Raw genomic sequence first — 15254 nt, forward strand, 5'->3', positions numbered from 1 at the left:
TCATTGTTAATTCGGTGAGTGGGACAAAGAGGACAGTGGCCGATAACAGCATTATCAAGGTATATAGGTTCACACAAGATATCAAAAAGTGTTACAAATATATAAAAAACAAGAATAACACCAACAATAATAATAATAATAATAATATACAGTACAAGATCATAAACTAAAAATAATGTGTAGTTATCAGAAATATAAATAGCATATTCTGATCCAATGGAAGTGTGCAGAAATTCTTCTTTTAATGTGCATAATGTGCATGTGTACTGAACATTAAAAAGACAAAATACTACAATACTTTATATTAGTGCAGTGCAGAAAAGCAGACATGCAGTAACGGCATAATGTCAGGATTTAGGTTTTGTTTGGGTTGTTCTTTGAGTTTTCGTTTAGGTTTATTGTTTCTTTTATTTTGTTATTTAATTGCCTTTATGTTTAGTCAACATGTTGCTCTTCTTTGGCCATTGTGGGTTAAAAAGTTTTTAACTGTGACTCTGTTGATCTGCTTAGCATTGCCGGGGCTCAAACTACTAAGTATCCATATCCAATCACAGGACGCGTAAATGTCACGTTCAACGTGAGGCCAGCTAGAGGGCCTTACTGACACAACTCGTGATCTGATTGGCTATTGCAACTATCTATCAACTGTATTTGCCCATTCACTTACAGCGCACAGACGCCAGCACTGACGGTTCTGAAGATTTCATACAGCCTGGCAACATAAAATAGCTGAATTCTGATTGGATAAAAACTCTAACCTAAAAACAACAGCACTGGAAGGAGCATAATATGACATGAAGAGAATATGAATACTTTTAGATATCTGGGTAAAGTAAATTAAAAATAAATTAACCTTTATCATAATTATGATCATGATTCTTGGTTATGTTAGGCCAGCAGAGAAGGCCTTGCTGATCCTGACGGCCCACCACTGGTAGAAACAGTGAAACCTGAGTCTGTTCTGAATCATTACACCAAACACCCCAATAATAATAGGAAAATATACAATAGACATTTCACATTTGTATAATCATTTATGCCATTAAATACAATTATATTTAATTTGCTCATAATTTAGGTAGCTTCAAATCTACAAACCCATTGCCAGGATCAGTACCTGATGGTAAAGAATCATTTTGAGTACAACCCCAATTCTGAAAATATTGTGACATTGTCTACATTTTGCACAGACTGCAAAAATTTGCAAATCTCAAACCATTTTATTCACAGTAAAGCATAAATGTTTGAATTAAAGAAATTGTACCATCTTAAAGGAAATTTAAGGTAATATTTAAGAGAAAACCTTGTTGTCACAGATGGCAAGAAATCCAAAACCACAACCTGTGACGTGGTTCTAAAAACAGAGAGACTGGGGTCTTTTGTGGATGAATCAAAGTAATAAAATATTGAACTCAAATTGCTTAGTGTTTACCCCAGATGTTTATTACAGTTTTTAACCAAGGGCTTTCAGAGAGGCAGAGGAACTACTGGCTGTAAAAGCACAAACTGATTTTGGATTTGCAGCACATCTGATAGAAAGAAATGTTTTGAAGAGTTTATTACAAGATTTTTCCAAAGTCCAAGCGAATGGGACACATCTTCATCTGGCAACTCTAACAGAACTCTAGGAGATAGATAAAATTAGTCTGATTGTTATTTGCACTGGTTTTTGTTCTCCCCAGGTTTAATTTTACATAGACAGGAGGAGCAGGAAACTGTGGTGACAGGTGAGTCTTAATTCCAAGGAGTGGGTGTGGCAGTGAGGAGCCAGGCATTCCAGAGAAGTTATTGCAGATAAACTGAAATTGATGCAAAGCTTGGAAGAGAACACTGGGTAAAGTCAATGAGCTTGAGGAGAAGCAGATACAAGAGGTTGAAATCCAATCAATCAATCTGTGATCCAGCATCTGCTATACTGAGACAACTGGTGACTGCAGATGATCTGGCAGAGAGCATGGACAACAGGGGAAGTGTATATGCAGAGTGAGACAAGTGCAAACAATCAGAGTAATTGGAGACTGCAGGAAGCAGTACCTTCACTGCAGCTCAGGAATCTCAGACTCAAACCATGACATTTGCAACTGTTGAAGTGGTTTATATGAAATCATCCCTTTTATGCTCAGTTCATTACCAAAACCTATAATTCATTGCAGTTAAACATGTATTGCTTACCCTAACATTTATTACCCACACCACTACCAAAAGCTGTTTATTAGGTGGGTGTGTCTTATTAATCCAGTCAAGTAAAAGAGTTCAACATTAATTTTTTATCACCTGGTCTCAAGACATGGAAGCTATAGAGAACAAAAAACATTAATTTTTCATAAAAATATTAATAAAAATATAAAAAGCTTTTAAATCAGATCAAATTAGGTGTGTCTTATTTGTCCAGTCTAGTGAAACAATTCAACATTAACTCTTGGTCAGAAGTTCACATGACATGAAAGCTATTTAATTTTTGTTTTTCAAGGGTCATTAGTTCAGTAGTTTGTTGATGGTCCCTAAGTGAACCACTGTGTTTAGGAGGAGGAAGCACACGGAGGTAAGCTGACCGACATCTTATTGAACAGCAGGAAAACACTGCTGAATACACGGAGCACGGATATCCAATCTAAAGCTAACTTCACTGCGGTCCATATGACTCTGTGGTCGAGTCCCCATAATGGTCTGGTACATTTCTGATTTGTGAAGTGAGTTTGCAGCGTTTCTTACTTGCAGTTGTTTTGGGGGTGTTAGTGTTTTTAATACTTGCAGCACTTTTCCTTTGATTTGTTTTGTTTTTTGTATGTTTTTTCTTCTGTCTATTTACTATGATTGCAGCATTTTTCTGTTACATGATTTTTTGTGTTTGTGTGTTTTGGAGCATGCATCATTCTTGTGTTTGTAGCATGTTTAGCAGTTTGCTGCATGCTTGCACCTGTCGGCCAACATAATTCCGAATCACTGAAAACTTTATACATCATATCAACACAACTTATATCAGAAACAACACAATATAGTTTTCATTCAAACCAGCCTTAAATAGTGCTCATCATTATGTTCAACAACTACACTTAACATTATTGCTGATTATTTGAAAGATGGCAGTTCTGAATGGGTTTTTCCCTTGCAGTTATTAGCTTCTTACAACTCAACAGCTTTTAGAGATGAGTGTAATTTAAGCTGTGGAGCATCCATCTCTTATGATAGTTACCGAAAATCCCTTGTATTTTATTCCATAGATGTAAAATATTACATCACATTAATAGTCATCTTAGTCTGTAATACTGAATGTTGTGGCACCATCATGCCACTACCAATGTCGTTATGTTGTTAAACTTCTAAAAATTAAATTCATTTTAGCTTATTTTAACCATTTTACTAGGATTCCTTTTGAAACCCAGATATTTAATTGAGGTAACTTAAAAATGTATTTCTTCATCTCTGAAGTCTCCTCATAAGGCATTTAGGGCTGGAAAATGTCTTTAGGGTTCAGTTTTGTTTCTTCTTACAAAACTGAAATCTCGTAATCATCTTCTTCCTGTTGAGATATAAACAAGAACATCTGGTTAATAATATTTATGTATAACATTTGTCAGATCCCCTTCACTTTTTGCATTTTTACTGCGTTGCAGCCCGATGGTGAAACCATTTAGGTTTTTTTTTCCCTCATTAATGTACATTCAGTTTCTCATAAGGACAAAGTGAACACAGAGTTTTCTTTGTCATTATGGGAACTAACTGTAGAATAATACAGGGAAAAAAGAAAAAAAAAAAAACAATTGTCGCACCATACTGCAGTAAGACAAAATTGCAAAAAGTAAGGAAGTTCTGAATACTTTCTGAAGCCACTGTATCATATTTATGTATGACATACTGTATGTTTCTACCTCTCTGTTGGTGACATCGGAGGTTGATGTATCAGCCTTTTTCATTTTGTCATAGCTTGTCTCATCCTTGACCAATAATGAAAGATAACCTTTCTCTCTTTCCACAAGCTTAATCACATCTTCCAGGTGTTTCTCCTCCACGTTTTGTCCATTGACTTCCAAAACTACATTACCCACAGCAAGTCCAGCATTTTGTGCAGAACCACCAGAAGCCACCTGTAGGGAAGAGAGACAACAAAACACGTCAATAATGTTTGTATGCAATTGAGTGTATTTCGGTGGAAGAGTGTAAAACTATTTTTTTACTCCACCTGACTTATGAAAATGCCAGGTCTCTGTGGGACATAGTCCAGGTTAAAGCCAAAACCCAGGGGACCTTTTTGGACAGTACAAAGTCTTGGACTGCATGAGTCTTTGTCTTTCTTTGACGTTGACTGAACTTCAGCAGACACTGGTACATTGTCATCCTTTTCTTTCTCAGCTGCATCATCCTCACAAAAGAGAAGAGGAGAAAGACCCAACTGCAGGAGGAGAACAAAGAAAACTAAAGCTATGTTTACACCAGAAGCATAATTCTTTAAAAAATAGATTAGATCTTTTGAAGTGCTGTTCTGTGAAGAGGTTATGAACAATTTTTATCTCAAGTGTTGTAGAGAAATCATGAGACACAGAAGTTATTTAAAAAAGCTATTTAAATATAACCTTAATTGTACAAAAGCACACAACAGATTCCATCATGTCCTTCTTTATGAAACAAAATTAAAGATAAAATGGAAAAGCTTTGTGAAATTCTAAGTCCACTCCATGATCCAGAAGCTTGTAGAATCTCCTTTAGCATCAGTAACTTAATGTAGTCAGGTTTTGTATGATTATATTAGTCTCTTCATAATTGTGGAGGCATTTAGGCCCACTCCTCTTTGCAGCATTGCTTTATTTCATAGTGGGTTACAGACAGTTTTTTCTGCACATCTCTCTTAAGGTCCAACCACAGCATTTTAATCAAGTTAAAGTCTAAACTTTGACTGGATCACTAAACTATGTTGATTCTTTTATTTTATTTTTCTTTTGTTGATTAGCTGCTGTGTTTGGGATCTTTGTCCTATTGACTCAGTTTGGCCCAAACCAAAAAGATGGCTTCATATTTGACCCTAGAATCCTTTAGTCTACAGAGGAGTTCATGCTCAACTCAATATCTTCAAGGACCAAAATCACCACCACCACCGTGCTTGACAGTTGGTATATATTGTTTGTGCTGATATGCTGTGTTTGGTTTTTTCCCAACATAGTCATGCGTTTTATGAGTAAACATCTTTACTTGGTATTACTTTGTATTATTTCAGAAACGTAAGTTTAAGTTGTGCTGCCATGTTCTCTTTGGAGCAAAGAGGATTTTTCCTGCAACCCTTCCAGGCAAGTGATAGTTGTTTTGTCAATTTCTAATGGTCTTGTGTTTAACCTGCTAACTGAGGCCTGTGGAGTCTGAAATTGAGCTCTTCTTTTTTTGTTTGTTTGTTTGTTTTTTATCAATTTCTCTGATTATTGCACTGTCTGACCTTGGGGTGATTTTGCTTGGACATCTACTCCTGGGAAGACTGGCAGCTGTCTGAAATGTTTTCCACTTGTGAATAATCTTTCTCTCTGTAGAATGAGGAACTCCAAATAGTTTTTAAATGACCTTTAACGTGTCCCAGTTGCTTTTCTAAGGTCATTACTGGTGTCTTTCCACCTTGGTGTTGTGTTAACACACACCTGTATGCTCCAGAGCAGCAAACTGACAAAACTTCTGCATTTATAACCAGTTTAACTAGCTAGCAGTTAGTCCAAGCAGGGCCAATGCCAAAATAAATAGCTGGTGTCTTAAAACTTCAATCTTAAAAATGTCATAATGGTTCATGCAAAAACTATTTTCACATCTTTTTAGCACTGTTAGAGGTCAGATGTGGAATGTTAATTCACATTCGACATTCAATTACAAAATAATTTTATGGCTGCTTTGCAAGCACAAATATCAGGAGCAGATAGCTGTTGCAACTCTGGTGCAGCCTGACATCACAAATATCATAATATTTCTGTTGGATAACTAGGTAATGTGAAAATGATGGCAGTGTGAAGGTTCATAAAATTATGTCTTAAAGGGATTGTGTATTGCTGCCCTTTCAAAAACAACTCCAGTTTTTTTAACCCCCCAGAACCCCTAAAAGTAGAGAGAGATAAAGAGAGGTATAGAAGCCCTTGTAACTTCGGGTCAATTTGACCTGAAGGGTACAGGAGGGTTAAAAGGATTGTCCAGTCAACTTTGAAGTGATGTTCTGTCTAATACCTATTAATAGTTAGTACATTATTAGCTGTGACATTTGTCATAGAGCATGGACTGTGGAGAAAGAGACAAAAGTCTTCTTTTAGGCTATGCTAATAGCTAACCAAATGACTACCAGTTTTTTTAAATTGCTTTTTCATGTTTATAAACCAATATACCGATGTGAAAGAATGCTACACTGCAGAATATTAAACCTCTCCATTAATCATGACACCGTTTGTTTAGTTTGTCACTGTTTTCTTAATTAAAAAAATGTCGATTCTAAGCACACACACAAAAAACAATGAATAACAATAAAACACTGACACTTGTTTGGTTAGCCCTTAGCCTGGCCTGGATGAACACTTGTCTCTTTTCTCCATACTCTGTGCCCTATTACTGAGGTCCCAGCAGATAAGATACTAACTCTTGATAGCTATTAGACAGAATATCACTTCAAAGTTTACTGGCCTATCCATTTAAGACTGCATAATCAACCTTGGATGAGTATGAGCTACTCCTCATTTCTTTATATTTTTTATTCAAAAAGATAGACCATTGTTTTAAAAATAGCCAGTGTTCAAAAAAGACCCCAAAGCAAAACAACAAACAAAACAATTGATAGACTTCTGAAAGTCATATGATTTTTTTACTTAGGTCCAGGAGAAGCAAACTATAAATTAAATATTTTGCAGAAAAAAAGTGTTTCAGGAAAGGCACTATGTAATCAAGAGAAACGTGTCAGTAAGTGTTGCCCACCTTGGTGTAAAATTCCAGCCCTGAAGGAGTGATTGTGGTGAGGGACACTTGATTTCCACTCAGTCTCACTTTGTCTACAATTTTATCATGCTGCAGCGACTCCACTGACTCTTCATTGACCTCCAGCAGGATCTCTCCATCTTTCATTCCTGCCCTCTCTGCAGGACTACCTCTGTCCACCTTACGCAGAACATGGTCTGTTGTTTTAAACAAATCAAAGTCAAAGATTAAAAGCAGGATTGTTTAAATCTGAGATTGTGCTATTTTCTTTCTTCTCACGTGTGTTTCCTGATGGTGTTTTTTCCAGCCGAAGGAGGAAACCATAACCCGCAGGTCCAGAGATCAGGTGGAGCTTTCTGGCTTTAAAGGGCAGCTTGTGAGGGACAGCCATGGCAGGCAGGATGGGCATTGTCTTTTGCATGTAGATCTTCTCACTCTCACTGTCTATCACTAGGATGGTGATAGCATTGCCACATTTTTTCATCTACAAGAAAACATTTAATGTTATTGTGAGACAAACAGGGCACATAACATAAGTTAATTTCTGTGCTTTTTTTTGGATTTCATTCTGTAACTGGAACGTTTCTGGCGGAATATTGAAGTGTACAGCTACTTCCCAAAATTCTAACATGCATCAATTTTCTTTGATAAAGTTCACTTATAATTTAGAACTTCCGTTTGTAATAATACAAACTTACAAAATACTCACATGTCAAAATGGCCGTTGAGTCACATAAAGTCAAACTTTTGGTGACCTGTTTAAACTTTGAATGAGGTTTGTACTGTTAAGTATGTCTGAGCTATTCAGCTCCAAAGCGAGCTTGAGTTTCCTATTTGTTTCACCAAAACCCCATTATGTGTGTGGAAATATTTCACATTTTTTAATGAATTTTATCTATGCAATATGATATACTGCTGTCAAAAGTCATAGCACAGTATTCCCAATTGAGCTGTATATTATGTGGGTTTATATTTTATGTATGGGTTTTTCTAAAGCTGTGCGAAGAGTAGCTCATCAAAATTGTGACTGAAACAAAAGGATAACAGCTAAATAGTAATAAGGGTGCCTTAGTCCTTTTGCCATGAGACCCTTAATAATTTCATTTACATTTGATTACTGCTTTTCTTATTTGGTATACAGTTAACACACCATTTTGCTGTAATTATACAAACCATTCGGGAGAGTGCAGAGTGTGTGAGATGGGACACCATTGCTCCATTCATCCAAATCAAGCGATCTCCCTTACACACTCCTGCCTTTTCAGCTGCGCCTCCTTTTACCAGGCTCACAGAGAAGCGACCTTTCTCTCCTATGGACCAGACAGAGGAGGAGCAGCTGAGCTCATGTTAACATGACAGATACTGTATCTAATCTTGAACATTGGACCTGCAGCAATTGGCAGATGAGTTACCTTCCAGGGGTGTAAAGCTGATACCCAGACCTGATGCAGAATCCTTGGTGATGTGGCAGAGCCTGGGTGGTTTGCAACCTTCTTCCTTGTGAGCTCTGACCAGAGTTTGGAAGTCCTGACCTTGAGACACAGCCTGTTCATACTCCTCCCCATCCAGCACTAACAAGCACAACTGGTGGCCACTAAGCTTTATCTTTCTAGCAACCTGAATCAAAAAGAAAAAAAGGGAATTGTTAGAAGAGTATCCAGGAGTGACCTCTGGAGAAGGCTCAGCTTACCTCAGGGTGAGGAACATCATCGATGTAGCAGTTATTGACTTCCAGAAGTCTGTCTCCATCCTGAAGGCCATTGCGCTCTGCTATCCCCCCAGACACCACATTTCTGATCACGTGTCCATGGCAACCCCTCTCCACCCGCAGGTTGAAGCCGTAGGCCTCCCCGTCTTCTCGTTTCAGAACACACAGGCGGGGCCTGAGTGTTGACAGAGAATCTAGATGGGATGAGGCAGAAAAGCGCTGTCACATAGAGCAGACTTTCCTTACGCTCTTTTCTACAGAGGTCAAATGAAAGCACGCAAGATACCTGTGCAGTCTGTGAAGACCATCGCTGGGTTATCTATTCCTTCTTTTGGATTAAATGTAAATTTCCTTGATGGAAAGAGTAAAGATATCTTCAGTCACAAAACAATTGATTTGGTTAAAACAGAGACAAAATCAAAATTTATTTGAAAATAAAATGCTTGTTTTTCCTTTGTCCTTTATATACAAAATGTCAACCCTAAATCTTGCAATACTGCTATTACTCAAATTTTAAATAATGTATTTTGAAATTACACAGTAACTGTAGTTATTGGTTATTGTACTTCAGTTTGTCATGCTTATTAATGGCACAGCCTTAACTGTAATGACAGTATTTATCTGGACAGTAGGACTTCTCTCTGACCCAAATGTTACTACATTATTAGAGTATACATGCTAAGTTGGGAAACATACATCCTTTTTACATTCTGTTGATTAATATAACACTCAGCTGTTGAGATACAAATGTTTTTTTTAATATGCTAAAGATCAAAAGTCCCACTCTGTTTAATGCTTGTCATTATTTATTCACTTGATTCCATTAAGTTAATGAAAATATTAAAGATCAGTTTAATTCAAGTCCAACTTAATTTTAATGTGATTATAACCTAGTTCAAGCTTTGTTTGAAGTAACAATTGAGCAATAAAGGTACTTCAGATCAGAATTTATGCAAAAAAACAACAAATATTTAACTTACTCTGTCAACTTGACTCCTTCCATCACATCATGAAAAACAGACAACACATGAGGTGAATAACTTTGGCAGCACATAAACATCACATAAAAATCTTTATCTATACTTCTCCAGATGCTTAGATAAGAAATCACATAGAACAGTTCCCACTTAAATTTTAATCTACATTTGTAAAATTATACAACTAGCAACACCAAATACACATGATCATTACATTTTAGTCATAATATAGTGACTGAAACTTATGGCTGTCCTTCAGTCTATTGAACCGTGAGTCTTGTCTAATCAGCAAGAGTTGTGTCTGAGCCTCAGAGGGCATTTCTACTGACTAATTATCAACTGAGGTGTCATAAAACAGGGCTTGACTTTATTTCATCATCTGTAATCTTTGCCCCCTTTAAACAAGAAACTACAAAACATAATATCCATTAAAGTTTCATTAGGACATCAATAAAACGCCTGATAACGTTTTTATACAGTTTAAGTCAAACAAAATTAAGGATTATTAAGAAATTGGTTATGAAATGTGGTTGAACAAGGACCCAAATGCAAGCCCACAGGAGGCAAAAAAAATCAATATTTATCATAAAATAGAAGAGAAGAACAAGAAAATGGCAAGATAACGTGGGAGTCCAGATAATTAAAAATCAAAGACCATCACACTGGGGTGGACGAGTCACAAGTGAAAACAAGTGAGATAATAAATGAGGCAACAGGAAAGGTAAGACAAGCTCCAGCATTCAGGGACAAATACTTTCAAATTGAGAAATACTGAAAATAATGAAACACAACCAAAATAAACACAGAAATATGAAAATAAGCCATGATAAATTTAACAGAAACCAGACTTAACAATCATTACGCAGTCAGATTATTGCATGTGGACACTGACTCATACTTTGTGAGAATAATGCATGGGGTGTTTTGCACTGTGACACACAGGTTTATTAGGCAAGGGCTCTTTATATGACAGAACTTTAAAAAATAAAGCCTCCTTTAAGTTTACATATGTTAGCTCTTAGGATTAGAGTGATTTGGTCATTTAAAACTTTGCTTATTTGCACTATATCTAAATTATAGCCATCATTTATGCAGCAAGGCTCTCTCCTTTTGTTTTTTGTTTTTTTGTGTGTTATTTGTCTTGTGGTAAAATAAAGAGAAGATAACACTGGATATAACTGGATATTTATAACAGATCTCCGGAAATGACTAGTAGTGACCAAGACTTGGCTGAGATTCTGTGTGAAAAACTGAAATTACTCAGCTATAACCTTGCACGGAAACAGACAGTTACTGTGAACTGTTTGTGACTTTATTGTTGTTGCGAAATAACAAGAACGTGCCTCTCTTTTCCACCAAAAGTTAAAACATATCTAATTAAAGGCCTTGGATTCTTTGACAGAATGCTTGTGGTCGGCCGCATTTTATGTCAGAGTTTCAGATTAAGATCATCTTATTATTAAAATATGACAAAGTCGTAGTCGTTTTAGTCAGACATGGAAAATAAAGTAATGTGCTACACTACCAGCTTTTACCACATTAAACATTCATCCCTGTCTGCTTAGCTGCCACTACATATGAAAACTCTCTAGCTGCTGTCACACTGAGCTGTCACTGTTCTCTAATCTGTGTCACAGTTTTATCTTCGCAGGTTTCCAAGTCTGTTTCTCTGACGCAGAGCAATAAAAGAACAATAAATTACTGAGAGCTCAGTGCCACATTTCAAATACACGCTGTCAGTGGAAATCCAGCTGCGTGTGGCTCTCAACAGGCACCTCTGGCCAGCTAATGGGTCACTGTTTGCTTTTCCCCCCATAAACTTTCTTTGTAGTCCTCTTGGCAGGTTCGAGCAAAGGCAAACTGCAACACATTGTTTGATTCTGTGCAACAATATTAATAACTTTTTGAATAAACATATGATTGATAAGGTTTCTAATCTGTATAATTGATATATTTAGCATTTTTCAAATTTTGAACCTATTTTGATACAATCAAGTGAAATGCAACTATTTTTTTGTTTGTTTCATTCAGTGTTCAGACATTGCCACCACTAAGTTGCTTTTCAGCTTTTTTTTTCAATCAAAAAATAAGAAAAACAAATACAGGAAGTCAAGACCATATAAGCTTATTATCCAATTGGAGGAATTATACGCAGTGAAAATATACTGACCAGTCTGATAGTACGAGGTAGCTAACAACATGTGTAAAATAACACAAAAATGTGTCTTACCTCTACCTGATGTCATGTTGTGTTTCTTCCACCTCAAGCCATCAAAGCACACAGAGGGATGGGACTTTGGGAGTGTGGTGACTCCTCCTCTTAAAAGTTAATCTTTAATCAGTGTGGGATGTGTTGAGTGAACACATTTTTGCATGATGTTGCACTGTTCTGCAGACAGAAAGTACAGAACTCTGAGAGAAAAAGTTCCCAACTGTTTGCTTTTTCAGTACAAATGGCAAGAAAGTTACAATCCACATTCTGTGTGTGTGTGTGTGTGCGTGGGTGAATGTGCACGTGTATGTGTGTGTGTGTGTGTTACTGAGCAACTTTTTTGTTGCTATCAGAATTACAACCTAAACCAATCAAGAGGGTCAGGGCCAGAGTTTGACAAGTTACACAAACAAACCACTCTAATAAAAATACCATGGAGTGAAAACGTAATGCAATACTTTAAAGACAAAAAACTAAACTAACAAAAATACGAGTGGTGAATAGAACAAATGTATGTCAGTGAACTGTTTAGTCGTGATATCATTGATTTATGCACAACAATGCTGAACAGGTCACACTGAGTTCAGTTTTGGGTCAGTCTGTTCAGAGGAAATGATCTAACTGGTCTTGAAAGAGGCTTCATTGTTGGGGCACAGATGCCAGGAGTCTTTGAAGCTTTGGCCAAAAATACCATTGAAATTTATATTTTTACTTTTAACCACAATAGATAAGGCACCACCTGCCACTGAAAGTAAAAAGGTGATGATGTTCTTGTACATCTTTGCGTGTGTGTGTTTGTTTGTCCATTATGTTAACAAAATATCTAGTGAACCACTGGATAAGTTTTGATGAACATTATATTAATCACTGGATGTACATCAAGAACTGATTAACTTTTGTGTTAATGCAATTCAAGATGGCTGCCACAGCTAAGCAGTTTTAAAAAACCCTAAAATGGCTGACCTTGTATTTTTTTTTTTTTTTTAAGATGTTGAGACAAAATTTGGTGTTTTTTTTTTGAGAAGCATCCCTAACTTGTACTTTGAGCACAAACATATTGCACAAAATTAGTCTGATTTTCAGATATTTAGGTAAAATGTGATGTTGTAGAAGCTGAGTCAACTCACACTCTGAGCTCTAACTTATCTTGCAACATCTCACAGTATTGCATCAGATCATGTAAACTGTTTTTTTTTTCAAAGTTTGAACAAAACAACTAAAATTTTGTCATGTCTGAAATTAAGATGATCTGAGTGTAAAACTCTGTCATGAAAGGCAGTAAGTGACATAGAATGCTAGGCCTTTAATTTTAGCAGTTTTCTTGTTCAGTTTTATGCAGATATGGAAAACAGATTTCTGACAGAGTGATACTACTGCAAGAAGCAAAACAAATCAATCTGTTTATGCTAAAGGTTTGCTAACCTGTTAGCCAGTTCATTGATTTAACTTCCAACCATAGTGTAATCCTTCTCTTCAGAAAAACAAACATGTTTTGCTGAATGGGAAAAAGGGCAGAAATTAGGAGAAAACATTAAATCACAAATAAATATCTAACAAGCAAGTTCACTCTAATAATTTATTAAGATGCAAGTATATGGGTTTTTTTTCAAAGTAGGATAATTATTAATTTTCTCCAAATATAGATGAGACTGATGGTCAGTGTTTAAATTTTACCCATGGGTGTACAAAAACATAATATTAAAATGTGCATTTTTTGTCATCTCACCAGATTTTCTTCACCAATTTTTCACACCGGAAGACAATCCAATATATTAACAAAGTAACAGCTTATTTTGAATGAAACACTGCACAGACACTTGTCACTTTAACTGAAACATTAGGAAGTTACAGTATGGTATTGGTGACACATTTTCTTCGTAAAAGAGATACAACTGGCACAGGGAGGTTATGCATGGCTACATTGACTATCAAACAGCACAAACTGTTCTTTAGCACAGTGATTCTCAACCTTTTTTCAGTGATGGTACACCCCATGAAAATCTTTTCAGCAGCACAAAGTGTTTAGTTTGGAAAACGTTTTGTAAAACACAGACCTGTGCCTTTAGTGACTGATTTCTTAGTTTTCAACTAATAAATAATCATCAACTTCAATTGCCCATTTGGGGGGAAATTAAAAAAAAAACATTGTTTTCAAATGGAAACCATGAAATTGTTTATAAATAAACATTTCTTTACAAAAAAGAAATCCAATATTTTTTTTTAAAATGGCTAAGTTACATTTTTATATTTAAATATATATTTCTTTTGCTCTTATCCTTCAGTGTTTTCAGCAGCATTGCTGATGAGCTTCAACCATGCTTCCATTGCTTGTGTTTCCAAGGTGGGAGTGAGTGACTGACAGGAGGCAGGCTGGGTCAAACCCTCTTCATATGGGGGTCAATCAGATTTTGAATTTAGCATAATGAAACTATTTATTTTAAATTTACATTTATGGTCTTATATACAAGCTGAAATGAAATGAGCTTCCTTCGTAGGGTGGCCAGGCTCAGCCTTAGAGATAAGGCGAAGAGCTCCATTATCCAGGAGGAGCTCGAAGTAGAGCCTCTGCTCCTTCGCATCGAAAGTAGTCAGCTGAGGTGGTTCCGTCATCTGATTAGGATGCCTCCTTGTCCCCTTTGGAGGTTTTTAGGGAATGTCCCACTGCGAGGAGACCTCAAGGTAGACCTGGAGGGATTATGTGTCCTCTCTGGCCAGGGAACACCTTGAGATCCCCCAGGAGGAGCTGGAGAGTGTCGCTGGGGAGAGGGAGGTCTGGATTTCTCTCCTGGACCTGTTGCCCCTGTGACCCCACCAGGGATAAGGATGGATGGATGGTCTTATATTATTGAAAGATTTCATAAGTAACTTTTTTAGAGTATTTTTGCATGGATGCTATTTGTCCATTCAATAAACTGAAAAAGTTTCAAGTATCCCATAGAATGCCACCAAGTAAATGTGCCCCAATTTGAGATCCAGTGCTTTAAAGGGTTAGGTTTATTGGTAAAGAAGCACAGCACTGTCAGACAATTCAAAATATAACTAAGCTTTAGACCTGTATGTTCAACAACAACAAAAAGCTGGTCTTATTTTTAAAAGTTAATGCAGTTTGGAGGAGTTTTCATAAAGTCAAATTCGTTGATGGGTTCACGGATCGACCAGCACTCAGACTGTAAACAGGAACGAAATTGCAAACTACTCCGAACTGGCTGATATCCCATCATCAAAGACAATGGCCTCTGGACTAAATGCAATTTATGGACTCAGAATATGGAAAAGGTTAAAATCTTGGAGAAGCTGCTCGTTTCGGAACAACAGTTTGGACCTGGACCTGAAATTCAGCTTATTGGATTCGAGAATGTACCAGCAAAGACTTCAAGGCAGACTCAAAACAAAGTCAGCCTGTTCCAAAACAACTCTGTTATTATCTACATTT

General features: G+C 36.6%; 1 protein-coding gene across 1 annotated transcript; it reads right to left on the bottom strand.

Annotated features, from left to right (window-relative positions):
* Nucleotides 1-864: 864 nt before the first annotated feature.
* Nucleotides 865-11912, bottom strand: pdzd3b (PDZ domain containing 3b). The gene is made up of 11 exons (XM_017440659.3): nt 11840-11912; nt 9613-9628; nt 8919-8983; nt 8615-8826; nt 8337-8541; nt 8098-8234; nt 7204-7408; nt 6925-7121; nt 4181-4390; nt 3870-4085; nt 865-3520 (listed from the first exon to the last, which is right to left on the bottom strand). The coding sequence occupies exons 1-11, from the start codon at nt 11853-11855 to the stop codon at nt 3488-3490; spliced, it is 1512 nt and encodes a 503-aa protein (XP_017296148.1). The 5' UTR covers nt 11856-11912; the 3' UTR covers nt 865-3487.
* Between the last annotated feature and the right edge of the window lie 3342 nt (nt 11913-15254).

The sequence above is a fragment of the Kryptolebias marmoratus genome, linkage group LG13 (assembly GCF_001649575.2).
Source record: "Kryptolebias marmoratus isolate JLee-2015 linkage group LG13, ASM164957v2, whole genome shotgun sequence".
In the NCBI taxonomy this organism is placed as follows: Eukaryota; Metazoa; Chordata; class Actinopteri; order Cyprinodontiformes; family Rivulidae; genus Kryptolebias; species Kryptolebias marmoratus.

Coding starts and splice junctions, on each gene's coding strand:
- pdzd3b (XM_017440659.3), bottom strand. Junction 8,827..8,918: donor GGTCTTCACAGACTGCACAG/GTATCTTGCGTG, acceptor CATCCCATCTAG/ATTCTCTGTCAACACTCAGG. Junction 4,391..6,924: donor GGCTGGAATTTTACACCAAG/GTGGGCAACACT, acceptor CTCCTCCTGCAG/TTGGGTCTTTCTCCTCTTCT.